At 44.2% G+C, this 20,720-nt stretch overlaps 1 protein-coding gene across 1 annotated transcript in view; it reads left to right on the top strand.

Moving 5' to 3' along the window:
• Window positions 1–3,335: 3,335 nt before the first annotated feature.
• The window catches only part of pappa2 (pappalysin 2), a gene marked incomplete at both ends in the record, with an annotated part of 78,419 nt that continues 61,034 nt past the window's right edge, over window positions 3,336–20,720 (top strand). Inside the window, 5 exons of the mRNA XM_079228689.1 lie at window positions 3,336–4,329; window positions 9,534–9,766; window positions 10,277–10,507; window positions 10,651–11,249; window positions 19,638–19,786. Of these exons, the coding sequence (XP_079084815.1) occupies window positions 3,336–4,329; window positions 9,534–9,766; window positions 10,277–10,507; window positions 10,651–11,249; window positions 19,638–19,786 (2,206 nt within the window). The remainder of the gene's footprint in view (window positions 4,330–9,533; window positions 9,767–10,276; window positions 10,508–10,650; window positions 11,250–19,637; window positions 19,787–20,720) is intronic.

Raw genomic sequence — 20,720 nt, 5'->3', positions numbered from 1 at the left:
CTCGCCAGCAGGAAAAAGCTGAATGTTTAGCAGGCAGATCCCTCAGTCAGGCAGGCTGGGATTGTGGAATTCCTGCCTCCCACTCTTTCGGAACCTTTTTTTTGTTTCCCTTTGGGGGGCCCCTACCATAACTGCCAGTGGCCTCCTCCTCCTCTCCATCTCCATCTCCTGCCTCAGAGCCAGGACCCTGTTTGCAAATTGAGCCTGACAAAAAAATATATATGGAGATGTGGGGAGGAGATGTGGAGCAGCAACAGTCGTGCAGAGAGTGCGTCATGACTAAGATCCGGGTGTCCGGGTGTGAGTACACCTGTCGTATGAGTTAGGACGGGGACGGCACAAGTTGCCAAAAAGTTGTATTTATTTTCATTTGCAAGGTATTGTTTCACAAGTCCAAGTATTAATCCATACATTACTAGCAACACAAACACACAGTTTGGCCCTGGAAGAGGCCAAACAGAGACAAAACCACCTCATCACATCCAGGCACGGAACAAAAAGGAAATATATTTCTCAATTATTTAATAGAAATTGACCATGAGCGACCATAATTCCTGCAAGAAAAGAAAGAAAACAGTATAATATACTTTAAAAAACAACCTCACGGTCAACTTAATTTTTTTTTTCTAAGTTGAGAAAAAGTAGGTTGAAAGCTCCGGAGAACATGAGTAAGTGGACCTTGAGTATTTTTTTTGTCAAACTGCACAACATAAATAATGATATGCCATGATATATATATATATATACATATATATATATATATATAGGTATGTTTGTATGTGTGTGTACATGGATGAACATGTGCATGCGGTTGCATATATTCTCTTTTTGTATTCGTTTTGAGCTAAATTAATGACATGATTGAATTAAACATCTTATTTGTGTCCACCCACGCACACTTCCGGTTGCACCTCTAACTCAGTGCTTCCGCTCCTATATTTTATTTTTTTCCAAGCCCGGCTCGGTCCACCCCGAGCGAAAGAGTTCACCACAGAGCAGGTAGCATGTTTGGACGATTGGAAAAAAAACACGCCAAAAACACACACATACACACAAAGTTTCATGTGCGAGGCAGATGTGGCGCCTGTCCGTGTTGTACCACTGAGGAGAGCCAGAGCTTGAGGGAGGAGATGGGTAGACGGGGAGAGGAGGGGAGGGAGTGAAAGGAAGAGAGGAAGGGGGGGGGGGGGGACTCAAACCTCACCTCCTCCACTTTGGAAAGAGTGTGTGTGGAAGAAAGAGAGTGAGCGAGGGAGAGATCAAACGCAATTATGTCACTACAGCGGGGGCTCACTACAGAGCCCCCCCATCTCAGCACCTCCACCTTTATTCATCCGTGACCCGTTGACCCTTAGGGCCTCCCATTAGGTAGACATGAACAAATGGTGTGTGTGTGTGTGTGTGTGTGTGTACTGGACAAGTGTTTGTCCAGTACAGTCCTAACTATTGATCGTCTTACTTCCCTGCGTGTGTTTCCAGCTGGGTGCGTTATGTCTAACACATGAACTGTAACACGTTAAACCACCAGAGTGCACGCGGTAAAGCCGCCCCAACACGCCCGGACCGCCATAAAACACTCAATATATAAGTAATATAATAACTGTAAGTACTTGTACTTTTGATACTCACACAACTCACAATATTATGTGTACAACATGTTTTGCCAGGTTAAATCTCCACTGCATTATGAAAATACTCCATTGCGAGGAAAAGAGAGTAAAAGTGCACCACTATTATCTAAATGATGTATGTAAAGCATCTCAAGTAAAAAGCACTCGTATTTCTACTCAAAGCATACGTTCCTTGTGTATTATTATTATATTATTATGTTTTTTTGTTGCACTATTGTGTTGTTGCAACTTTGCAAGTTTGAACTCTTCCTCCTCTCCATGGATGGATGAGATGAGGACAAACAATGGTTTACAACCTCTTTCCAGCCGCCGCTGCCCCCTATATGGTCCAGGACTGGAAGGGGAATGAGGAGAGAGAAGAGAGGAGAGAGGATTTCCCTTGTAAAACAAGTGTGAGGCAAAGGGAGGGACGTCCCCTCCTCCACCACCTCCACCACACTTCCCCTACCAGTGATGTCAGGGCAGGGGCAGGGGCTCCCTGATCATAAAAAAAAACGTTGGACTCGAGAGAATGAGAGAGAGAGCGAGAGAGAGCGAGAGAGAGAGAGAGAGAGAGAGAGAGAGAGAGAGAGAGAGGGAGGTGGAGGAGTGAATGGAGGAGGATATTACTACTACTGCATGGGCCGGTGCAGAGGAGCGGAGCGAGTCACTCTTCTGAAGCGCGCACACACGGACGCACAACAACAACAACAACAACAAATACCCGAAGGAAAGAGCTGATGCGCCGGCGGACTCCAAAACCGTGATTTATTTTTTGTATTATTTGTATTATTATAATGGACTAATATTCCTGCGTGTCCTCTCTCAGAGATACATGTCAGCAGAGCTCCTGTTGTCTGCTCCACAAGTAGGACGGTCCGCACTTTGCGCTGCTCTTCAGTTCGCCTCCGGAGGGACTTTTGATTTATGCTTTTCATATATATGTGTAATATTACTACTCCGATTCATCTTGCAGCCATATTTGTTTTGGAACCGGGACGCACTGAGTGATGCTGACGCTGTGGGTCAGGTACAACTAACTATACGAGAGGTTTTGTGCAAAGTCAGCATGAAGTGAATTCACCTGATTTATTCGTGCAATTCAAGTTTGCATGTTTGTTTGTTTTTTAAATAAGAGTAGGTGCACTGCCTTAGTAATACAACTACCCGGTGTCTGTTGATTTCAGTTTTAAAAATAGTGTATTTACTACTGCTACCTAAACACAGTGACAGATGTTGCAGATATTTTGCGGACCGTAGAACGGAACGGAACGGGTTGGCCCGGAACCAAACATACAGCAAGAGCCTCGGTCTATGCATTAAGTTCCACTTGAGGAACTTTGAGTGTTGCATCCTCTTTGTTAGTTTGATCCCCTTTGGAATGCACTAATCGTTTCTGTTTGGATTTAACAAAATACATTCACTTTACCCCCTCACCTTCCCCCTTTCCCGCAAAAAAAGCAGCTAAAAAAAAAACAGACGTGGTTTTATGGCTGGGTAAATGTGCGCAAACACGTCTAAAAACCGCAGTCTGGTGTGAGACCTCCTGCTGATAACCTGGAAGCTAGAGGCATACTTTTAAGAGCCCCCCCCCAACACACACACACACACACACACACACACACACACACACACACACACACACACACACACACACACACACACACACACACACACACACTATCTTCAACAAAACCTCACCAAAAACTTCCCGAACTCGAGACAATGTTGTTGATCAGACTACTGGCCGTCTTCCTCGTCCCCATCACCAACACGTGGCTGCTCAGCCCGGTTAGCTCCGATGCGCTCCGCCGGCACAAACGCGCCATGGCCCGGCGGGCGGACCGCGAGCTCTCCTGGCTGGTAGGTGAACCCTGCACAGTCTCCGAAGCCTGGAGGTCCCGGCGGCAACCGCGCGCCCTTTTCCCGTCTCAATACCGCCCTCAAGCGGCCCATCCGAGGGCGCACACGAGCCGGAGAGAGCTGTACACTGGTGAGAGCGCTCCCGCGGTTTGTCCGGGAGGGTGCAGGTTCGACGCCGGGCTGCGCCGGGTCGCTCCGGCGGGGGAGGAGAAGCGAGGCTGGGGCGACGCCGAGGCTGTGGTGGTGGGAGCGGGGGGCAGGTATCCGACGTTGCCCGCGCAGCTCTTCGAGAATCACTCTGCTGACGACAAGAAAGGGTCAAATCATGTCCTTGAACGCACCACACAGAAGCCCGGGGTGTCTTTGCCCGAAGAAGCCGGGAAGACAGTCTCCTCCTCTGGCCGTGCGAAGCCCGGACGCGCCTCCCGCTCCAGGTTCATCCGCAGCCTCGGAGGGTCGTTTCCTTATAAGGACGACGGCAACTCCAGCTGGGAGAAAGTTTCCCCCGACAGCTCGACCGACACAACGGGGCTCCAGGTCCTCTACAGGCTGCGGCAGGGAGATGGAGACCAGCAGTCCTCGACTGCCGGGACCCCGGAGGACAGTACCGAGGACTACTCCGGTGAGTTGGAGGAGGCGGAACCGCTCGCGAGTCTGCCCGTCGGCAGCTCCTCTCCCTGGGGAAGTCCTGTGCCCAGGGTGCCCCCTTCCTGGATGACCGCCCTGTACTTCGGCGGGCGTCGGGAGCAGTTGAATGTGAAGTCGGCCGCGGGGGTCGAGCTGCCGAGGGCCAAGTTCAGCCTGGAGCTGTGGGTGAAGCCCGAGGGAGGGCAGAGCAACCCGGCCATCATCGCAGGTGGGTGAACAACGGGAGCTAGGCTTTATTCTCAAGCATTATAACTAGCCTGCTTGTACTTTATTCGGGAGTTGCATACATTTACAACTTTATCCACTACATCTCAGAGGTAAATGTTGTACTTTTTTACTCCACCACAATGTACTTTTCAGATAAAAACTTCTCGTACATTTCCGGTCCAATGAAAAACCATGAATATTGTTTCTGATAAACTGGACTTAAACTCAAACACCTACGGCAGTAAAATGAATCACACACATTAATGCAGTGATGTTAATAAAAAAAAAAATAAAAAATACAACACAGGGAGTATTTTACTGTGCAATTAGTCATTTGACCACCCAGACCAAAACACACATGGAAAACTTTAACAAGAAATACATTTTCTTGGCACGTTGTCCCAGCACAAAAACATATATATTTGACAGACAAAAAAAGTAATGCAATAAAAAAGTACATTTTGCTGATACAATTGTAAGTATGGCTTTGGATGCAGGACTTGTACTTTGTTTACACTGTGATAATAACTGTCATACTAGTGAAATGAAGGTAAAGACTTCTTCCACCACTGTGTAAAGGGAATACTAATTTCACAAAAGTGACACACAAATGCACTCTCATGGCCACACACTCAGTTGGGGATCGATGTCATGACTGTAACACCTGGTTAATTGTGTGTGTCTCCTGATTGTATCATTCCCTTCACCTGCCCTCAGCCTCTCACATGGGCAGGCAGGCAGGCACACACACACACACACACACACACACACACACAGTGTGTTTCATGTCATGTGCCACCCTGATCAAGTACTTTGTTTTGGAGTTTTTGCTAAGTAAAGCACGTTCTGGATTTTTCACACTCAGACCTGCCTCCAATCTCTCCCTCTTGCACCTGGGTCTCTGCACACCACACATCCTGCTGCCCCTTGACAGGGGTCAGATTGTCCTGATTGTTTGAGTGTGAAAATCCAGAACATGCTTTACTTAGCAAAAACTCCAAAACAAAGTACTTGATCAGGGTGGCACATGACATGAAACACACAGGAACAAAGACAATCCGACAGGGGACAAGGGAAGGTGGGGGAGTATATATAGGGGAGGGGAAACACAGGTGAAGGGAATGACAATCAGGGGACACCCATGTGAGAGGCTGAGGGCAGGTGAAGGGAATGATACAATCAGGATACACACACACACACACACACACACACACACACACACACACACACACACACACACACACACACACACACACACACACACAATTAACCAGGTGTTACAATGACAGTAATGAGGGAATACAATAAGTGATTAATTCCCCTTCAATCACACTGTCCAAGTCTGATATTGTACTAGTCTCTCTCAAGATCTGACCCTCTTCCTGGTCCTTCCTCTTGTATCTTGTATACTTAATGTATATATATATATATATATATATATATATATATATATATATATATATATATATATGTGTGTGTGTGTGTGTGTGTGTGTGTGTGTGTGTGTGTGTGTGTGTGTGGTTTCCAAGAGAAAGATGCTGGTCTCGAGGAGGCTGCTTTTTTATTTTTCGAATTATTTATGACAGAGGTCAAACTGAGTTCATCCAGGGTTTTTCATGTTCTGTTTTGGTTCCTGCTGCAGACGCAGTGACAGTGATGGCGGGAAATCACAGTGGTCAGGGATACGCGATGACATTATGAGCGCCGAGACATGTAGATGATTAATCGCTTGATTGGCAGAAAATGAATCACTAATCACTTTCAGTCCGTTATTCAGCTTCTCAAATGAGGATTTGCTCAGTTTTATATGATTTTTTAAATTTGATTGGTTTTTATTAATGACTGTAGGGTGAACGAAACAATACATTTTAAGATGTCAGTAAGATGTCTGGGAAATTGCCACGGACATTTTCAACTCATTTCTGAAGCTGTTACCAAGCTATCACTGGCGGTCACAACAATGAATCGAGTCACTGATAGTGATTCATATTTTGATAATCGGTTTGAGTAATTTTTTCCCGGAAAAAAAAAGTTATTTTCTAAAGGTACGGAAGCCAAGAACTGGCCTCTTCACGATTAACTTTTCTTTTTTAATGCTACTAACTCAAGTTCATTATCTCGTTGTCTCTAGAAAACCAAAGCTGCATCTTGAGATAACGATAGGGCTGGGCGGTATGGCCAAAAATTCATATCACGGTATTTTGTAAGATTCTGGCGGTTTCACGGTATATCACAATATTTTTTTCTCCAAATAAACATTAATTTATTGACGCCAAAAAGGACCGCCACCGCCATTCACCTCTCACTCGCAACTGGCCAGCAGCTGTTTTGATTGGTAAATAGGGAGCTAAACACAGAGGGATTTAGGACCCAGGGGAATCCCTTGATACTAGTGGCGCATGCGCAGCTGTAACGACTATTGTCATTCTTCAACAGGCAGCAACATTTAATGTTTACAGTCACAGATACATGTACAGCGGTCTGAACTACTTACGTCTCACGGACAGAAGTTGACTCAGGGTGTTCAAGACATGCCATCGCCAAAAGGCATGATGGGTAAAGCCCGCCCACTTGCTGCACAGGAAAAGACTTCTTCCTGCACAAGAAAAGTCTTCCTGTGTGGGCGGTGTCATTTACCCAGCATGCCTTTTGGCAATGTCATTTTTTGCACACCCTGAGTCAAGTGAGTTAACATGAGACATAAGTAGCTTGGTCCGCAGGTCCTTCAGCTCCTGACATTAAATATTGTTGCCTGCCAAACAGCAGCAACCAGTATGATGGTATGTGAAAAAGTCATCCCATACTGGTTCAACCGGTATATCGCGCAGCCCTAGACAACGAGATCATCAACTTCTTATTGCGAGAAAACAAACGTTTTTTTTTTTTACCTATTTAAGCTGTCCCTGGCATCTCCAAGTACAAATCAGCTGACGGATGCTAATGTTGTTGCGCAACCAAGAGCCATGATAAAAAATACATAAAAAGAGATGATGTTTGAAGATTAAGTCAATAACGTCCACCAGAATCTATATAGAGTCATCTGGACATGTTCTTCACTGAACAACATCTACGTCAAGGAAATCGAAGAGGATTTAAAAAAGCGCTATACGGTGCAGCTTTCCAGATAGTGAGGGGAGACCACAAACTGTTATGTCCACTCACATTTACTCTGATCAAAGATCCGACTCCATTGCTCAACCCCCCCCTCCTCTCATTGCTTCCTTATGTGAAGGACGGCATTTTGCGGCATGGGTCTTTTCTCTTTGTAGTGTCCCAAAAGGAATCTTGACAAATACAGGGAAAGACAAACTCCCATTGTCTCTGCTAGATGTGACATTGACATCGGTTTGACTCCTAATGGTGATTAATTATCTGAATGAAATCTGTTTGTTTGTACGCCGTGTGCTTTCATTGTTATGTGACTGTACGCTGCTGCATGAACAATGTCACGATGACACTGATTCTTGTCTTTTTCTTTGTCGTATGTATTACTACATTTGGGGCAACAATGGCATCACTAATGTGTTCATTGACGGTATTGGCTAAAAATGATGACAATAATGGACAATTTATTGGTTTTGGAAAATGCAACAAGTGTGCAATACTGTACAAGACTAAAAGGACAAGTTGAAAACAGAGAAAGTCAATGACTTGGGTCATAACACTGGATTTGATTATACAATTTAGGAGACTGGTTTAAAAAGTTTGAAACCCCTGCTTCGTTATAGACCATATACCCCTTGTTGTCTCCTTTTTAATCTGAATGTATCTTATGTGTTAAAAAACAGGCCTTTTAAAAATGTAATGTCTTTGAGTTTGCTAAAAAAAATATAGTGCTTTTTGTGCCGTTTTAAATCAACCTGTCATTCCCAAAAACATGTTGTTGGGTCGTCAAATAAGTTAGCAGAATTTCCTCCAGTCTTTAATTTAAAGGTGCACAGTAGATTTCGGAGCATTTCTATTGCCTCTACATGGCTCTCAACATGGCGACGAGGCTCGCTGCTAATAGCGCTAACAGAGCTAACAGATAGAGGTTGTGAATTGGGTCCCAAAGGTTTGTCATTTTTTTAAAGTGTACTGTGGTGTCTTTTGTTCCAATACGCAAAACCGTCGGCAAGAGAAACAATAGCGACTTCATTAGGCTAAGTGTATGACACTTCCATGATGACTACGGGATTGAAATGACATACAATAGCAAAAGCATACACATTTAGCATTTTTTCAAGTGGCGCCAAACAATATTTTTATATGAACATGACAGCGTTTTAGTGTCTTTCAGCTCCCTGCTTGGGTTACCTGGCACAGAACTTTGCGGTTTAGCCCTCAATGTGTAAAATAGGCAATTGTTTCCCAACATATGGCGGGGGTATTAGGTCAATGATGGGTTTTCGGGCTTATGACCCCAAACAACAAACAACAGCAAAAATGAAATGCAGCTTTAATACATTAAACTCTGTGTGGTAGTGCAAATGTCTCACAACATAAAGACCGCATTTCCCATGAAGCCTTATTGTTTCCCGTTGCAAACTAAATTCTGTCACTCCTTTGGCAGTACTGGTTCACTACGGCCATCTGCTGATGACGTTTGCTCAAATCAATTTAGATTCAACCAAAGTCCTTCCGGTGTTGTTGATGATTTACTTTTGATTAAGTACAAAATGTAGCACCTTTTGGCATTTCATGTGCTGCGGTAGATATGCATAGACTGATACGAATTCACTTTAGCCAAAGCCTCCTTACTGCTGTTTTCTTTGATCAAATAAACGCTGCAGTCGCCCGCTTTGCACACCGTGTGTAAACACGTACACATGCGCAAGCCCATCCAGCACTTTAGGAGGGTGAAGGGGTTCCCTGACCCCTCGCTTTCCCAGTGTTACACATCTGGGGAGCAGATGTGGATCTGTGTGTGTCTGTTGCAAAAGGCAGATGGAAACACCAGGGCCATGCCTTGGCTGAGTGAAATACCTCTTCCGTCCTCCTTCCCCTCTCAGTTCTCTCCCGCCGTCTCTGTCTATTCTCCAGTCTCTCTATCTGTGTGCGTCGGCCTCACCGTGCCTCTCTTTCTGTGTTGCCCCATGGCTTCTCGGGGGCAATGGATCCTTTGTAAATTTGTAAAGATTTTGTAAAGATAAACGTTTGCAGGTTTTTCCTTAATTGTATTCCAAGTGAATATTTTTCTTTCCTCCCATTACCCCTTCGCCATAGGTGTATTTGACAACTGTTCCCATTCACTGAGCGAGAAGGGCTGGTCTGTAGGCATCCGCACCACGGAGCCCGCTGGCGCCAAAGACGCGTGCTTCTACTTCACGCTCCGCACAGACCGAGCCTTGAAATCCACCACCGTCTACAGCAACCAGCGGTATCGAGCCAACGCCTGGACGCACCTGATGGCCACGTACAACGGCCACAACATGAGCCTATACGTCGACGGCGCTAAGGTGTGTGGTTTTGGCTGAGCTTTGGTTCACAGTTCGGTTGAGTTCGGACTGAAACACAAAAGGTGGTATTTCGACAAAGCAATCCCAAATCGAGGTCCACTCACTGGCTTCCTCTGGGTCCTTCACCCATATGATGAAGACTGTATGATGTGGCTGAAAGTGGCGGAAAAACTAGTTATTGGAGCTTCAGATGGGATTGTTTTATCGAACCAGCTTTATTGCTAAAATTATACTGCTTAATTTCTTCATCATCAGTCAAATGAGGACGACACCTGTTTGATACGTTTGTGTCAGCCAATCAGAGCATTCGGGGGAATAGAGTGAATATGTAGAATGCTTTTGATTAAGTTGACAACCAGATGACATCGTCACAACATCAGCTGTAAAACCCTGGCACACTAAAAGTCCAATGAATTCAGGAAATTGTCTTTTGGTTGGACCATCAATCATTCATCTTGTTCGTAACACCGTCTTCTCGGCTGTCGTGTCTCCTCCGCCTTTCCCCCCCAGGTGGGAGAAAGCAGTCTCCAGGTGGGGGATCTCTATAGTCCCTTCATGAAGACGTGCAGAACCCTCTTCCTCGGCAGTAACCAATCGGATCAGGGACACAGCTTCAGGGGCTACATAGGGGGCGTGGTCTTGTGGGGCTACGCCCGCTCTCACAGGGAGCTGCTGAAGCGGCCACTTTTTAATGACAAAAAAGGCGAGCCACTCTTGGCAATGTGGGCCGACTTCACTAAGGTAACTGATTTGTACCCTTTCAGTTGTTTAGTATTTGCATATTTGCATATTAATCAGCATTAGTTGTTTAATCATTATATATGGACATTTGTTTGCTGTAGTATTCAAATTAATTTAAATAATATTTTGCTTTCAACTTGGAGGTGAAGGAGCTATGGACTCCATACAAAGTTGGCCTTCATCCGACCGTCATCACCACTCCCGTCCCTGAACAAGAACTTGTGTCCTTGTTCCTGCCGCCACCCTGCGGCCTGACACCCTGCGACAACACCGACATCATCTTTGGCTACAACAACAACTGGCAGCTCCGCGGCGCCAAGCAAGTTCGCTATCGGGTCGTCAATCTCTCCGATGACGATGGTGGGAACCCCACCGTGTCTGAAGCTCAGATCGAGCTCCAGCACCAGGCTATAACCGAGGCGTTTCACCCTTACAACATCACCCTGGATCTGAGCGTGCACACTGCCAGAAACTCCAGCTTCCGACAGCGGTTCATCCTCAGCAACTGTCGAATTGGGAAGATCGGGAACCGGCAATGTGACCCTGAGTGCGACCACCCGAGGACAGGCCACGACGGCGGGGACTGCCTTAGTCTGGGGCCCTGCTACAACTGGAAGAGGCAGGATGGAGTTTGTAACATGGAGTGCAACACCATACACTATGACTACGATGATGGAGACTGCTGTGACCCGGAGGTCACCGACGTCTTCAAGACCTGCTTCGATCCTGAGTCCCCTGAAAGGTGAGGTTAGGAGACAAAAGTCATGTCGCAACATGTACTAGTTTTATTCACCAATAATTAAAAACTGATTAGTAAAAGAAGGGATTATTCACAGACTTTTATTGTGACACATTTGTGCAGGAAGTGTTTCTGTAACAATACCTAGCTTCTCTGCGAGCCCAAAAATAGAAGCGGCTGTAAAAAAATAATTGTCAATTAAAATAATATTTATGTTGGAGAAACCCAGCAGCAGAGTGGTGGGTGTACATTACAACGTTGTTGTTTTCATAGAAGTAATGCTGTTGAATGTCCGTTTGACTGAATTGATCAAGATAAAAGTTGAGTCTACATATATCAGAGAGCAAGGGAAATTTGTCCTTGAGGTAAATGAGGGACCATGCCTCTATCAGCAGGAAATTATCACAATTTCTTTTTTTCGCTGCAGATAGTATCCCCCTCCATGTCGGCTCAAACCACTATTGACTGTAGCTTGGTTATTTAACATGCCGTTTTTTTGTTCAGAATGTCCCGTGTTGCACAAGTGACGATTCTAGTAACTTTTTTCTCTGACCAATCAGTGGTCTGCAGTGTTTAACGCCACCTTCTAGAGTTAAACGCTTGGAACATCAACTGAGGTGCTAACTGGTACCATACATAACCGTTGCTCATGTTAAACCCCAAAAGTACCTTTTACCATCCATAAAGTTTGTCAATGGAAAACCAGAAAAAGTAGAAGGTACTCTCCGTATTATGGAGAGTATTATCTTTTGCTAATGTAAAACCAAAGAAAGAACGGTTCCAGGAAGGTCGACTCGAATTGACAGCATTTTAAGTGAATTGTTTTCAGGCAGAGGTTGTTGCTGGTCACCAACATTTTATTAAATAGACAGTTTAGTGATCAGCCCGTCGACACACCGTATATCAATTTATATTAGGGCATGCGGAAAATGTAAAAGCCTACATTGATGGAGAGATACAGCGGAGGGGAAGCACCAGGGGGATTCATATCAGCCGGTGAGGACAACATGTTTCTCCAGAGGCGAGAGGTCTCTTGGCATAAACGGCCACTAATAAGACCAGTTCTCCCCATGAGGTGAATGTGTCATTGTGCTTCAGTAGAGATGTGCAAAATGAACCGGCTCAACATGCTGCATGCACAAATTAGTGCGCTCGCTTTCCCCCTGTGGTTCCAGATCCAGCTCTGCGAAATAGGGATGCTGGGTGAAGAGGCCAAAGCACACACTTATTTTTACTAAACAACTCGAGGGGCAGCCCTGCCACCTTCCGTTCGGTCTGACAGACAGGCTCATGCAGAGCTCCAAATAGCTCGCATGAAGTCTCGCAGTGAAGTCGTCGGCCCCGGCTCTTAAAGACCCCATCCACGATCCAAATTGTAACCACACTCTTTACACTGGGCCAGTGGGAACACAAGCTTAACACAAGCTGTCACCCTGTGAATGTAATAAGTTAAAAAATACATAATAAGTTAAAAATAATTACATGTAATAAGTTAAAAATAAATACAAAATACGTTTTTCCATTAATTCTTAGGTCAAATTGACCTCCCTCCCAATTGACAACATATGTTGTTACACCTCCTCGTGCCATCATCCAAAGCCCAAACCATGTCACTAAAGCATATTGCTTATGTAGTTGTGTAGTCCTGCTGTAGCGCCGCTCATTAAACCATAAACTGCATTACATATTTATGCAATACTTACATACATGGGGCTTCTTCTGTGTAATAATATTGAACATTAAGTTGACTTGGTGTTCTGGGCCCTATTTCTCATACCTGTCTTACTGAGTTAGCGGGCTAATTGTCAGGATAAGATGACGTAGGTCTGGCTTTCTCGGTTTCTCGAAGCAAGCTTAGATAAATCACCATAGCAACACATCCAAAAATTTAAAACTGCTCCCGGGCAGGCTTACTGAAATTCACTGGATATGCTGGCCACTCCCACAGACAAAAAAGGCAGCTCCCTTCCTCATTGATGAAGGAGCGATATTAGTTCTATTAGTTTTATAGGGAGAGAGTTCTTTCAGATCGCCAGGATCCATCCTTTACATCATCATGACTTCCTGTACGCGGCGCTATAGATTTTGCCGGCAAGAAATAATTTATTTACGAGAGCTTCTCGAGCCGCGGACATTGAACACCACAGGCGCAGCTGATCGCCCGTCTCAGACACAGACTATCAGCCGCTGCATGCCGCTGTTCTTAAGTTTATTTAACTCTTAAGAAACTTATGGATGTGTTGAAAGCACTCATAGTTATATGACAGTGCTATTAGTACACCATACATATCATTATTGTAGAACATGATTAAGGTGATCGTGATGAGAATACAGAGAATCACACACAATTTATTTTCACTGCTTCAATTGATTGAATTTCTGATTATGAATAATACATACATACTGATCCGCCCATACACATATTCAAACTCATATACACATATATAATACATGATTCATACGTGCATACAGTACATATATCCTCATAAGTAAATATTTATTCGTAAATATAATCTGATTGATTTGGGTGATGAAGCACTTCAAATTAGCCGATACATTTTCTCAACACTGACGCATTTAACTTGTCTGATATATTTGCGATGCTTATGTCTCGCAGCGGGGGCGCTGTTAAAGTTGCGTTCACGGCAACAATGTTGCAAAAACGTTGGAATATTCGGAACGCGTTTGCTGTGAATGACTACGATATTGACTTCCTCATATGCCTTCATGATCATCTCCTGCTTCTCAGTAGAGAAATAAAAAGAGGTTCCTCTGAGTTTATTTGCCATTGTACTGTTAGAACATCGTGGTGTCAGTGCTCCATTATTATCCCTTCTGAAGAGGAGCGGGCGCGCGCATTTATCCAGATGACTGACGTCTGGCTAGAATTAACGAGACCTGATGTCAATCATCTCGCTAATTCAAGATGGAGATTAGGACATTTGCTTGACTTTGTTTAGCCAGGTACGAGAAATTGGCCCCTGTTACACAATTGGTGTCAGAAAATCCAACTTTTCATAGTTCAGGCAACGAATACGAACGGATTCAACATGACTCAAAATCATCAAAAATAAACTTTGACGTTTAATCCAAGACCTAAATTTCAGATACTATTAGTTTCGACCGTAAAGGTTATGAGAGGCAGAAAGCTTCCATGGATCAGAGGCAAGCTTTAAGATAAACAAACTGTTCACATCATCACATTCTTTCAGAAATTAATGATCGTGATGGATTATAGTTGCTGGACTATGAATAGAGGACAGACACGCGTTACCACTTGGCAGATGGCAAGACACACGGGGGAATTTGATTTCAGAGGAGGAAAAATGCCTTCTGAATGAATAAATGTTCACATACCAACAGAGGCCTTTTGGTATTTTAGTCAGAAATTTATACTGATGGCCAAGTAACAGCTTCAACAAAAATCTGTTGCGTAATGTGAGTGATACAAACTTAAACCAACCTTTTTTTTCCACTGAAAGGAAAAATACTTTTTCTTCAGTTTTAATCCGGTGTCCCAGTGCTAATTGTTCATTTATACGTAGTTATGACAAACATATGTAAATTCTCTATTAGACATTTAGCATTTGTGGATACTAGTAGCAGCGAACAGAACAATATAGAGAGACAATGTGCGTTCAGTGGGCCAAACCTTTGTTTGCATCCAACAACATCTTCAACACTCAAAGTAAGCTGGAGTTTATAGCTTCTTCGGCTTCCTTACTCAAAACACAAGGTGACCTCGAGCAAGGCGCTTAACCTCCAACTGTTTCACCGGCCAACAGGTCGAACTAGACGGCTCCAAACAGCCGGAGGTTGGAGCCTGTGGTTGCACTGTGCCGAGCAGCCGTGTGAATGCGAAACCGGCTGTTGCTGGAAAAGAACACGTTGCTTGGGTGACGCAGGTTAAAGATGGGTAAAAAAAAGAAAAAGAGTTGACCTGCATGTGTGTAGTCTCATTGCTTGGCCATATACAGGAAGTTCAAAGTGTGTCACGAGCAAATGGTAATTTATGTCGTCATGAGCTCGGTGGGATGGACACCGCGAGACAGACTGAAAACAAAGGTTCAGTAGTTGTTATGGTCAGATGTTCCCTGTGCACAGCCTGAACGTTCTACCCTGCAGAGAGGAAATGGACTCTAATGAAAAGAGCTGGACAGCAGACAGCACTTTGCTCTGTTGTTTTGGTCTAGTCCTTTGGCCCTCAATTATATATAATGCTCAGTGATTTATTCTCGGCTTAATTTGATGGTTATTGCAAAAGGATATTCCAACGAGAACAAATGAAAATACGTCCACCACACTTACCTTTGGGTAATAACTGGAGTCTGTTTGAGCTTGATGAATGACAGGGAATTGGAGAGATCAATGTCCAAGATGTGTTGATGTTGATGTGAGCATGCTTTTATAAATCATGGCTTTGGATTGGATCCGGTTTTGTGAACGTTTTGGCCTGATAGATATCCATAAATAAGGCCTGTGCTTTTTTTTCTTCTTCAGATTTTGAAAGCAAAAGTCACAGTGTGTGCTTTATACGACAGCCCGGTCTCCCTCTCTCGGCTCCAAATGCTGACGCTTGGGAAGTGCCCCCCCGCACCATCACAATACTGACGCATACTTTCAAGTCACTCCAATGCGTGCCGTTACTAGACGCTCAGAGCAACGGACGTAGTATAGAGAGCGGGACAATCATCTAATTTGCATAAAGTCGAGGTTGGGTCATGATTATGTAAATTCAGATGCTGCAAATCGGGACCGCGACACGCCTGCATGCATGTATGCGTTTTCCCCTCCGAGATCCCAACTCTCTCAGGCGGTGAGACAATGGGTGTAAAGATGGAGTTTTGCTGGCGTTTGTTGGACCATTGGACCATTTTTTTATATTTTGGGATCTTGTTTTTGATATTCCCCCACTCCCCTCCCCCTTCTCTCTGTGCTCTCGGTCAGGTATTCAGATTGCGGGACCCTAGATGTGTGCAGCTGCTGCTCGCCAGTACAGGGCCAGAGGTTTTGTTTTTGATCAAGCCAGCTGCTGTCATGACACAAATTTGTTGTTGAGAGCCAGTTCGAGAGCGATGGCCAGGTACTCTGAGGATTCTGGCAGTGCAATAAAGAGAAGGGAGCATCTGGAGAGGAAAGATGGACAGAGAGCGAGGAAGAAAGAGAGAGAGGCAAGGGTGGAGGGGGAGTGATTGGGTGGTAGGGGACATCATGTTATTTAAGCTGAGACACATGTCCAAGATTTGCTAATGACTTTTGGTCTGCAAATCCTGGATGGCGCACTTGAGAGCGAAGAGCTCCAGGCAACTCCCCTGAAGGAACACTCCTATTCCAAACTAGTCTTGATGCTTCACATACACGTGCATCTCAAGTTTTTATTATGGTCATGTTTTATCCACTGATAAAAACATATGTGCAAAGTTTCCCAGAGCAGTGAATGCAACGCTATCTCAATGAGATTGTTGATTCAAGCTTCTAAGACCCGCAACAACTGCCCCTTTGTTAAGCGCCACCTCCATTAGCTACTGTTGCTATAGGCTCTTTCACAGTTTGTGAACAATGACAACGCACCTGAGTGTGCACACATAGTTTGGCAACGGAAGCATGGCGGAGTGCAATTTCTTGTCATGATATGCAAGGGCATTAACCACCAAAGATCGCAAATGCGGCCAAAACAAAATTCCAGATCCATGTGCTATTAGTGAGTGAGCCAAAGCAGTTGTTTCGGTTTGACAAGTCGACCACGTTAACTGGTGACTTTCAGCAAACAGAACACATTGGCGTCCTCGTAAAAGCCTTCAATCAGTTTTAAAAGACGTACCCATCCGTGTTTATTATCTATTCTACGCCAACCGTTTACGCAAGTTACCACGTGCGGCCGCGGACGCATTCGACTGAAAGTCACTAGTTAACATTGATCTGAATTCACTTTGAACTCGTCTGGATGGCTGCAGCCAAACTTCCACAAAAATCATAAAAGAGATGTTCATTTGTAAGGATCATCTTGCGGAACTAAACATGTAAGTGTCACAAACCTGTCACGGAGCTTATTTCCTGCGATAATCTAAAATCCAGTCGACCAAAAAAAAAAAAAACGTGAAGAGCATAAAGTATTCAAATGTTTGGGCTGCTGGTGTGATATTTTTTACGTTGGTTCACACAGTGCTGGACTTCTTAACCGTGGTTTTCAACCGTGTGGAGACATTTATTGGCCGGGTTGGCCGTAGACCAAGACGTAAACCATGGAGGCGTCCTCCCCCCGAGTCTCAGAAGCTGAAGAGTCGACTCTTTAGTGGTCAACTCTCTGTCTAGGTTGATGGATACTGCGAGCGACCTCTGCTGAACTCCACTTCAGCAGTGTAGCGAGAGCAGGGTCTCCCCGAGGTATCTTAAATCTTAAACCTCATTTAGTCAGGCAGCCTGCCAGAGAAAACACACTCTTATTTACAGCACAACACATGCACTCAGGGAGGGATCGCGTTTGGAGGGGGAGGATTACACACATGTAGGACTCATGGCTTTGGACCAATTTAGAGACGAAGTGCTTCACTTCTGAAAGTAGCGTATGGGAGAATGGGGATTAGTGCTTTTTAGAAAGCAAGGTTTTTCCCAGCAGAAAGCTGAGATTTTACGGTCACATGCTCACCTGTCCGTCCTTCAGGCTGTTGGAACAATGCATGCGGTGCTGAGCCAAAGCTGATGTATTCCTTTAATGAATGCAATTATATAAATTATATTTCTGATGGAGAAAAACTAAAAAGCACTTCCTATTCTTTAAAGGTTGGAGCATGGTTAAGTAATATTTATAAGTTCGGCCCTACGGGTGTGCTGGATCAAAAGCATGGACTTGTTTTTTTACAGAAAACAACATAAAAAAGAACCATCTAAATATACTTGAAGTAACTGAGCTAAAACTTCAAGTATGGCTTCGTAATGTGAACAAAGTTAGCCTCACAGCTGAACTTGATCAAACCTTCATGTTAGAAATACAACATTAAACAATAATCCATTACGTTATAATCATTGTAAAACACTTAAATCCCAAACTTTCCTGTGCGAGATGAAATAAAGAACAGGACATCCCGAACAAAATGATGCATGATTCATACATTTAGCAACACCTTTTTTGTAAGTATGTCCTGATTTGACCCGACGCCATACTGATGCACCACTGGACAACTTGCCACTTTTGTATTTATTTTTACCCCTGGCCAGTACATACTTTAAAGCAGATGCAATGAAGTGCATACTACACAGATACACCCATACTGCCATTCACTGCCATTCTAGCTTCCTCATCAAGCAACGAGACCCCCCCCCACTGCAATTTCTCTCAGACCAGGCAAGGCTTAGCAGTGACGGGTGTAAAAGCTTTCCAGCTACGCAAGCTAAATTATAATTTGGAAACTACAAGAGAGAGATTAAAGCAAACTGCCGTCTGCTAAAGAGATGCCCTGCAACAAGACTACAACGTTGTCTCCGCCCATGCCGTATGCCCACAGACCAGCCCCCCTCTGCCCCATATTATTATTAGCTTTATTTTCATTGGTTGCTGGATTACATTTCACCCAGATACAACAAATACGTTTTTCTGATTGGCTATTCGTGTCGCCCGGCAGAACTCCAGGGGATTCGGGGGAGACGTGCTTGATTCCTCCATGGTGAGGGCAGCGCAACCAGGTCATGTTTGTGCGCTGCGGCACATTAAATAGCCTAGAGTTTTTTTTTCAGCGTGAGAAATACAATGTGTGGCGGGAGGGCGTGACTTAAGACCGAAATGCGTGACAGTCACGCTCAATGCGTGACACTTGAGAGCCCTGTAACAAGATACGGGTATTTTGCCCCATATACAAATTATGCTAACAGATTTCTCCAATACCAGTGCTAAGCTAGATATACTGTATGTCCTGAAAGCTATCAAACATATCCAACTTCCTGACAGTCAAGAGGCGCATTTTCAAAAAAGTATTTATTTCATGCGTCATGTTTTGGGAAATTGGCTCAATGTTTCACGTCTGTTTCAGTAGTAATGATGCAGAACGCTATAGCATCATGCAAAGCTATGTTTATTGACCGTATTTAGCTCATTTTACTTTACCACAAAAAGTAAAAGCCGGTAGACATGTATCTGGTGAATATACAACAATAATAACACACATATTCATTTTAATTAGGCACGTTTTCATCTTGTCCGCAAGCTCAGGAAACAAGGGAAATAGTTTAGTTCAAAAGAGTTTTCAGCATAATTCTGTATTCACTTTTTTCACTCAGTTTCATTCCTATTCTGTATTACCTGTGCATTGGGTTCTATAACGTAACTAATATTAAATAGTATGATATTCTTTATCTAAAATGTTCATGTTTTCTCCTCTTTTTTTATAATGTCTGCAGGGCCTATATGAGTGTGAAAGAGCTAAAGGAGGAGCTGCACCTGAGCGGCACTGACACGCTCAATGTTTTCTTTGCTAGCAACTCGGTGCGAGAAGAGCTGGCAGGAGCTGCAACCTGGCCATGGGCGAAAGAGGCTCTTACCCACCAAGGTAAATTAAACTACATCAAACTATTGTATATTCAACGTGATATTCCACGTCTCTTGCCTCTGTCTTTATTCCTTTATTCTCTTTATACCAGTGGCTGGCCATGGATTTGGTACCCACGCTTGCTGGTTAGTTTAACAGCTGACTGCCCCTCAACAGCACAGAGTCACGTCCTCCTCGTTGTCTCCTATAAATGTGTGCTCCTAGCTTCTCACTTCTAGCTTCTTCATCTTCTTTTTTTTCACGGTTTAAAGGTGGATTTATCCAACAAAAGGTACATTACCGCCACCTACTGCCGCAGTACCATTGACCAATCATAGCGCACATTAATGGTCACGCTGAATGACCAGCTAGAAGGCCTCGTCATATAGTTTAACCAGCTCTTGATTCCATAAAGAAGGTGAAATGTGATTGTGAGCAGACCCTTAAGAAGCAGCCGCGCATGGGCTCTGTTGCTCTGCTCCCAGCCAGCAGGCCGAAGGCAAGCAGGCTGGGAGCAGAGCAACAGAGGAACACAGCCGTGCAATGAGAAAATAAGCTAATAGGGAACAATTATAATACATGTAGTGTATTTGTGAAAAACAATTACATTATAAAATAGATATCACTTTTAATTATAAAAAAATACAAAATGATAATTATAAAAAAATTAAATTAAAATTTAAACTTTGTGATTCTGTTTAGGCCAGCAGAGAAGGCTTAGCAGGCCCTGACGGGCCTGCCACTGCTTTATACCAATACCGCTCTTCCTCTTTCATTCTTTGTCATTATTTTCATTATTTTATAATCAACCCAACAACAACCAAACAACCAAACGGCAGTGTGGGCTCGTTAAAAGTTATTTTGGGGGGGGGCGGGTTTTTCCTTATCCGAAGCGAGGGTCTGAAAGGAAATAGGGTGTCGTGTGCTGTACATATTTTGAAATATTTCCAGCACC

The sequence above is a fragment of the Taurulus bubalis genome, assembly GCF_910589615.1.
Source record: "Taurulus bubalis genome assembly, chromosome: 1".
NCBI lineage: Eukaryota > Metazoa > Chordata > Actinopteri > Perciformes > Cottidae > Taurulus > Taurulus bubalis.
This window is presented reverse-complemented; position numbering and strand designations above follow the sequence as displayed.